Source organism: Gobius niger (genome assembly GCF_951799975.1).
Source record: "Gobius niger genome assembly, chromosome: 8".
NCBI lineage: Eukaryota > Metazoa > Chordata > Actinopteri > Gobiiformes > Gobiidae > Gobius > Gobius niger.
Window position 1 is genome coordinate 14,104,950 of NC_136859.1, and position 8,377 is coordinate 14,113,326.

Here is an 8,377-nt window from a genome sequence, read left to right on the forward strand (position 1 = left end):
GACAAACAATAATGAAAACTAAGGGAAAACTTAAGAGACCGCGTTACCCCTCGTTACAGGCAGCATGTGCAGCCAGCAACGTCCATGGACAGCACCACACCAGGAGTCACTGAATTTGTCCTGTTTTGTTTTATTCCACGAGCTGCAGCTATTCATTTTTGCTGCCTGGATATCTCATCGTGTCTGCTTTCAACGCTGTCTGTATAACCAGAACCTTCTTAAACCCATAGATATAAGGTAAACCTACGTGTTTGTACCATTAGCTTATTGCTAGCATTCATTAACACCTAACTTATGGCTAACGATTATGACCAAATACACAGAGAAACACGGGTGCACTGAATTATCAACCTTACTATCATGGTCAGATGTGTATGCCTCTCCAAAGTGCGATTTAACTTAGTTCTTGCATTAACAGCATTTGTTTTCTTGTTAAATTCTAGTTCTGCTGATGCACAACCATAGCAATAACACTGAAGAAACTATTATTGCACGTGGTTGGCTTTTTATCCATGTAAAACAATTAGGTGAAATGGTTTATTTGAAATATCCCAATCTAAATGGACAGAGTTTCTTATAATCAACAAATAAAGTGAATGTCTTGTGATTCTTGACAGTGTGAAACATTAAATTGAACGATGAAAACCAAGAAGAAGAAGAGGCAGGATGATTTCCAGAAGGTGAAGTTAAAAATTGGTAAGAAAAAGCCCAAAGCTGACAATGCCACAAACACCGGTTTTCGATCAAAGGGAATCCACCTCCCCGACCAATTAAAAAAGGATACAGCTGGACCGACCACCCACAGAAACCTCGGAATAAACGTGAGTAATGTTTATCATTGATTCATTTGCAAATATATTCAAACATAACTTTATTATTGTCTTCCTCTAGGATCTTCTTTCCCAGCTACATCATTACAATGCAAACATAAAACACAGTGCCTTGCTTGGTTTGCGAGAGCTACTTTCACATAATCCGCAACTGTTGGATATGCATCTCTCCCGGCTTCTCTCTGAAGTTGCTGCAGTTTTTACAGACAAGGATGGAAATGTTCGCCTGGCAGCCACGCGTGTGCTCAGGTTAAAGAAATGAGTGATGTAATTATTACATGTTGTACAAAATTGTCATGTTAATTATATGAATCTGTTTGCAGGTTCGTTACTCAGTCTGTGCCTGCAGAGCGAGTGGCCCCATTTTTCCCGCTTCTTAGTGCCCACCTGTCATGTGCCATGACCCATATAGAAGTCAGTATCCAGGAAGATGCCATGAAAGTCCTTGACGTGCTTCTTGAACACTACCCTGCCCTGCTTGCTTCAAGACCTGCAGTGCTTCTCACAAATTTCCTGGAATTAATATCTCACCGACAAAATAGTGGAGGTGCTAAAAAGGCCCAGGATGCTAAAGCGCGTACATGGGCGCTGTCGGTGAATCCTGGCAGAGCAGTGACGAGCCAACAGTGGAGACTCACCGTTCTCCTGAGGTAACTATAAAAAGACACACAACATGAGAATCAACTCTACCTTGTGTTCTTAATTCCCACCACTGTCTGCAGACTTGGTCAATTCCTGCAGGCAGTTGTTGACGAGAGACCACTGGAAAGGAACAATGTGTCCAAAAGGGAAATGGGGCTTGACTGCAATCAAGACAGCCATATAACATCTCTTAATTTCACATGGGAAAAGCTCATTTACAGCAAGGTTGCTGTGAATCTGTTTGAACATTCTGGAGCCAAACCAAGTCCTTTTTCCACTTTCAAACTCAGGTACAATATTAACTATTAATTGGACATGGAGATGTCTACGTAAATTTGAAAATAATGTTTTTTGTTATTCTTTTCTCTATAGACCGCATAATGAATCTATATCTAAATTAGGCGAAAGTTTGGACTCCAAAGAAGCTGTTCAGAACTTTGCAGCTACACTTGTGCCTCTACTTCTTGAAGTTTGGGTAGAGGCCAGTGTGAATGAGAACTCGTCTAGCGACAGCAACAGCGCTCACCTGCTCACGCCTGATGCCATGTCAGTGATGTTCCAGGTTCTAACAATACTGCAGCTTCTCAGGAAGTTGGCCCCACACCAAGAGCACCAGGAAGCACTGGTAAGATAAAGACCACACAGAGAAAAAAGTTAGAAGTAATTGAAACTTAACCTAACCATGTTGTTCTATAGGATGCATGGTTTCGTAAGGAATACTTGGGTGACTTTAAGCAACATTTTCTTAAAAACTTCCCCTACGGTAACCGTGACACACCCAAGCTTAAAAAGAAGAATGAACTTAAACGGTAAGAGAAGTTATGTAGCGCTCGCAAAAGAGGAAATAATTCAGGCAACTCTATTAAGGGGCAGTTCAGCAACTTTCCTGGATGAAACATTTTAAGCTAATGTGTGATTGCTTCCTGTAGGAACAAACCTGCAGCGGGGGTGCCCGTGCCAACAGTGGACCCTCTTGCTTTGAACATTACACTGTGCCAAGTGATGGTCTCGCTCAGCCAAAAACAGGACCCCAGCACAGAGTCTGACTCAGGCTGGTTGATGCCTTTAAGGTCATTTGTTCAAGACACGCTGAGCAGTGGAGTTAAACTGAGCTCCAAACAGCTCAACATGCTGCTGGATACTGTCTGGAAGATGGTGCTTACACAGAAGAGCAAAAGTAAGTATTGGAGAACTCCTGGTTAACGTAACAGGTTAGATTACCCATAGAACATAGCAAACACAATTAGATTTAAGATTTAGCAAAATATTATAGCTAAATCTTAAATGGGCTAGCTGCAAGTTGTCCATTTTATACTCACTACTGCCACCTCAGGTCATACATGTAACTGCACCTTCTATATTAAGCTCGTGCAATTCGTACCAAAGTAACAACTTTTTGAGTGACAGTGCAGGATTTTAGAGGCAGTTGTGGTGAACAGGTCTGGGCTCATTCTACACCTTAGGACATTGCTGGAACATGTAGGGGGAGGAAAATACATAATTTTAACATTTTTAAACTGTCCCTTTAAAGGGGGGTATTATGCAAAATCGACTTTTTCAAGCTTTACATCATGTTATTATGTCATTCCCTCATTAAAAACATGCCTGAAGTGTTGCCTTGGCACATTCACGTATTTTTGAGTAATCTGTAAAAACTCTGATGGCGGCCATTTTAGGGATGGGTTTGCCTGAGTCCTCCTAGGAGTCCACCAGCCGAGTAACCAGACCAACAGAAGGTTTGGTCATCATTGTAGTATGCTATAGACTGGTGCTATGTGATTGAAAAAAGCATAATACCCCCCTTTAAATCTAATATAACCCCCAATTTTCTGATGGTAAATCTTTACTATTTTATTGTAGTGGATCAATGTTGTTTATCAGAGCCATGAGCATTGAGCAAGTCCCAGCACTATCATTGGAATATAACATTCTCCCTCTTCTTCTCCACCACTGTTTTAGAAGATAAATTGAAAAACTTCTATTTACATTTATCTCATGTAAAAGTATGATTCCCACTAGCTTTATCCCATCAAACCCACTTATAAAACCTGCCAAAACCTGTCGAGCACTTAAATGTTTCTTGGCTAATGATATTGCGTGTTTTGTGCAGCTGTGACCGAGGAATTACTGGCTGCGATCTATTCCTACTATCAACAGAAGCACCTCACTCTTCAGACAAGAACTGTGCTGCTGGCTTTCTACAGCAAGCTCTACCAGCAAGAGCAAGTTCATTTATACATAGCCAGGTAAGCCTTGTGTGTGTTGAAAAGTATGTTGATGCTGACGACTCGGAGTCAAAAGTGAATCATTGGCCAAAACTGTTTAGTGCAACGCAAGTCAAAAACAGGCCTTTGAACAATTCCATCCACTACCACAACATATTTCAAACATACCAATATTTTAGAATTGCAGATAAGAAAATAAAGTCTTGTCTCTTCCCAATTGTTTGTGTCAAAAGGGTTTTAAAAAGGCTTTGCGACTATTTACAAACTGCTATAGAGGGTATACACATTGTTCTAAACCAAGCCCTATTTCCGTGTCAACTCAAAACTGACTCTAATTTGAGTTACAGTATCTATATCATGCTTTCTGCAATGTTTGTCCACATGCATGCTTTTATTAAACTCCTGCATTAATGTTTGTGTAATGTCTACAGGAGTAAGGTGCTTTCCCAATGGTTGTCATCTCTTCCGTTACAATTGTCCCAGATGGGGCACCGTAGCCCTACTTTATCGGCTCAGCTGATTCAGTCCATCCAGGCGGCGGCTTCCCGGGGAAACAAAGACATGCTGAAGAGTTTGCAGAAACATTCCTGTGATCTTTATGGTAAGTTTCAGCACAATTTGAAGTTGACAAAACTCTGCGACGTCATCATTCTCCCTCCCTGTTTCTATAGTAACTACACTTTATGTAAAGCTTTTTTCCCCCTACTTAGTGATAGTATTATTTTGTCATACAGAAGCAACATAGCATGAGCGTAGTCCCCAACATTGTACCTTATGGCCAAGTAGAAAGAAGCTATAACATGTTTTGTACAGAAGGGGGCGGTAGAACTCTACTTTCAGCCCCAGCTGTCATAAAATACACTTGGTAAAAGTCCAACTTTAAACTTTCTCTCATCCACTTGTCTAATATTGGTAGATGGTAAAAGCTGGTGTGTCAGAGTGGTTGGTCAAGAGGAGGAGTGGGGGGGGAGGTGTTGTGATCGCTGCCACGGCCAGCGATTCACCATCACAAGACTTCTTTTGTCTATGGGCTTCTGACATCAGTATGTGCGTCAGAGAAAGAACACCACACACACAAGCTCTGTCTGCACTAGTTGTTCCCACTTTCCTCTTTATTCTAATCTCAATCTGTTTCATCAGATTTTGTAATATTTGAAACCCCCGGTGGCTGTTTCTGAACTGTGTAATTACATGTGCACATCTTCATGCAGATCCCCAGGAAGGAGTTTTGGTGTTTTTGCCCTCCGAGTTACAGCAACAGATGGTACAACTGCTTTACTTCCTTCCCAAGATGTCGCAGCCTCTTCTGGCCAATCTTAGCGGCTGCTGCAATACTGGACGTATCTCCGCCAGCCTGGGCGCCTCAGTGATCCGAATAGTGCATCTGAGGTGAGCCTGTTTAGCTGCAGAAGATGCCAACGCTGCAGTGTTTCACACACTACAGGCTGGCACACGGATTATGTCTCTCAATATTGTACTGAAACTATTCTCATTTACCAATATGCCCTAACTTTTAACATCCATACAGGTGTGTTGTGTTTCCTTATTTCTTTATCACCATAAGGGGGCAGTATTGGACTATTGGTCTTTTATTTTTGGTTAAAGGAATTGAAGCAAAACTTTTTTCTTATAATGAGACATTACTTAAAGGAATCATCAACCTTTATTGATGCTTGTATATTCAAATTAGGACATGCATGTAAAGAAAAATATTTTTATGATATTGCAGCAGTGCATTAAATTGCAAAGATTTAGAAGTTCGGTAAAACTTGCACATAACAATTGTCTTTTTCTTTTTGGCAGTACATTTTTGCCAGTGTCAGTAGGGCAGGGTTATATAAATTTGTGAGTGGGCTGATTTATAACTGTGTGTAAAAAAAAGTTTATACAAAGAGCTCTTTGCTGTGAGGAATGTAGCATCGTCATTACGCACGTTAAGAAAGCAGATCATCCTGCATGTGCCTCTCGGGCTTGGAAAAATTACACACGCATTTCCTACTGTTATTATTGTACCCTCATGACAAGGAAAAATGCGAACTGGAATTCACAGAACCACATGCAGTTGTGGCGCGGCAAAGCTTCCCGGGGCGTCTCAAACCTTTGACATCACTTCTTAATTTAACCCAAAGTGGTTGAAAATCAGGAGTTGTTTTCCGTCTAATCGGCGCTCATATCTTCTCATGCTCTTCAGGTCATCCATGAGTGGCTGGGCCGTTGGCAGCACAGAAGCAGCTCTGCAGGACGTGGAGCACATCAGCTTCCTGTTCTCGGCCATGATCGGCTTCTCGTCTGAGCAACTGGCTTCGCTGCAGGGCTCCGATGAGTGCGCTCTGCCCCTCAGCGCTCTGTCGCCTCTGAGCCTTCACCCCACTCCAGCAGAGCACTTCAAACACCACTGGGATATTGTTGATGTAGGTTCACTGAAGATGTATCGTGTAGAAACGCATGCATTCAGTGGGTTAAGTTAGGTGTAAAAAAAAAAAAAAAGGATTAAAAAACCTGAATAATTTTGATATTCTGGACACAACTGTGGTCTTTTAGTGCCCCTCTGGTCTCTCTATATTGCGCCCATAAAACTCAGAGGGTGGAAGCTTTATCATTGAGCTCTGGCGGAGAGGGGACCTTTATCACGGTGCACAGGTTGGAGATGCGTGGTTATCGGGCACAACGGATATGCACAAATGCTAATGAGAGCCCGTGGCATGATGGGAGTGTGACATTTCTGCGCAGAAATTACCGCTAACGTAACTGTGCCCCGGGGCAAGTGTGTATGAGAGTCTGCACAGGCTGGAAAGGCTTATAATCACTAATTCAGCTCCTCAATTAAGGCCTCAGATCCCGTCTCTCATCTCCCTGTCGCAGTCAATCACGAGAGGTGAAGAGGAGGGGGGAGGGGCCACAGTGTGAGGGTGCGGGTGGCAATAACACGCGCACTATGTCAAGTCTGCTCGGACTAATGAGACGAGATTGTTTTTAATGATGGGCAGAATGCCAACAGGTGGGCCGTTTTGTTGCCACCCTGCACAAGCTTCTGCTGAACTACATGAGTGAAAGTTTAGACAGAGCAGAGCATAAAAAGGCTGAAAATTGTTGCTCATAATTGATGTTTTGGATCAATTATTCTATTTTACTTTTTCTTCTGCAGGAAATCAGCCTCTGTCTTGTAAATATGGGTTCAAAATCTCAGTGTTTCGACATCATGCAAAGTGGCATATTCAGATCCATGGTAAGAGCAATCTGCTAATTTGAAAGAGGTAAAAATAAAAGGCGTTTGATTCCAGATTTTGCATTGTGTTTCAGGCAAAGTTGAGAGTGGTTCCCGACAGCACCGCGGCAGGTCTGCTCAAAACGGTGTCCAGGTTAATTGACCCCTCAGTCATGCTCGGTGAACCAGTGCTGCGGTTCCTGTCTCATTGCTGCCTCAGTTTACTCGCGTTACTCATCACTCTGCAGCAGGAAACACCCGAGACCAACCAGAAAAGGTCTGCGTTAAAGCGTTAAACAACACTTTGATTCTCATAACTCTTTACATTTCACTTTATTACGTAGCAGTTTGATACTTGTACTGTAAGTTGACAAAACAATTGTATTTGCAGGGAGGCCATATGGGGAGCTTGTGTATCAGCAGTTAGCACGATTCCCCGGCTGTTCAGAGTTGTCCTGCAGTTGTTGCGTGTTGGAGATCTGACGGAAGAAGATCTGCCTCATGTGGGACAGGTCCTGTCAATGCTCCTCCAGCACTCGCCGCTCCACAACCAGCTCCTGGCCAACTCTGCCCTGATTCACGAAATAATCCAGCAACTAACGGTAGGAAGACAATGGGACGCAAAACAATCAAAATCAACAATCAAAATGACAATTTAAATGGTCGCTATTAACAAATTTGGAGGGCTGCAGTTATTTAGGAAGGACAATGTCTTCTGAAAATAAAATATGGACGTCCTATTATGTATAAAGCCCAACTCTGTAGCTTAAATACACACATTTCCTCCCTCTTTCATCAGTTATTGCAGTCCAATTGAAATCCAGTATTTAGCTCATTATGACTTGTTAAACCTTTAGTTTATGACCTTTACAAATATTCTCTGAAATGCAGGATTTATTTTATCATCTTCACCCAAAACGTTAGTGCTCCTGATGTGTTTAAATTTAATGTACCGTGATCTTAATATATTCCAATTAATTAAAAATCTAATCTAATTGCATTTTATATCAGGAAAAAAACTGCACATATAGAAATGTTACCAAACCACAAAACCCTAGAAGCAACATAACATTGGATACACCAGAATCTAAATCTATTATTGTCTATGTTCCCTTTGACAGAGATACTCCCGCGGTGGCACCAGGGAGCAGTGGATGACTGACCTGCTGTATTGTTACACAGTGACTCTGGCGCACGGCTCCTCAGTTCATCGGGGCAGTGTGGGCGTACGGGACATGTACTAACACCACACCTGCCCATATCACCACTTTCATCTGGGTTACAAAGTTCAACTGTTTCTATTTTTGTAAAGGTAAACCATGTCCAGTTTTGCTACTTGTTTCTTTCGATTCAATGCTTTGTCTTCGAGCTCTCAGACCCTTTCTGTGAATTAGTTGTTACAATAAAAACTGACAGCAGACAGACGCCTTCATGTCTTCATTTTATTTTATTAAAAAGTGTTGCTACCAAGTTTT

At 42.0% G+C, this 8,377-nt stretch overlaps 1 protein-coding gene across 1 annotated transcript; it reads left to right on the plus strand.

Annotated features, from left to right (window-relative positions):
• The first annotated feature begins 72 nt into the window (after nt 1–72).
• On the plus strand, nt 73–8,305 carry tex10 (testis expressed 10). Its single transcript, XM_079562309.1, has 16 exons — nt 73–237; nt 618–821; nt 892–1,079; nt 1,154–1,480; nt 1,553–1,762; nt 1,845–2,097; nt 2,169–2,281; nt 2,402–2,649; nt 3,583–3,718; nt 4,129–4,298; nt 4,909–5,086; nt 5,889–6,108; nt 6,843–6,923; nt 6,998–7,179; nt 7,294–7,504; nt 8,024–8,305. The coding sequence occupies exons 2-16, from the start codon at nt 639–641 to the stop codon at nt 8,144–8,146; spliced, it is 2,823 nt and encodes a 940-aa protein (XP_079418435.1). The 5' UTR covers nt 73–237; nt 618–638; the 3' UTR covers nt 8,147–8,305.
• The last annotated feature ends 72 nt before the right edge of the window (nt 8,306–8,377 follow it).

Coding starts and splice junctions, on each gene's coding strand:
- tex10 (XM_079562309.1), top strand. CDS start 639: ATGAAAACCAAGAAGAAGAAGAGGCAGGATGATTTCCAGAAGGTGAAG. Junction 4,299..4,908: donor ACATTCCTGTGATCTTTATG/GTAAGTTTCAGC, acceptor ATCTTCATGCAG/ATCCCCAGGAAGGAGTTTTG. Junction 7,505..8,023: donor AAATAATCCAGCAACTAACG/GTAGGAAGACAA, acceptor TCCCTTTGACAG/AGATACTCCCGCGGTGGCAC.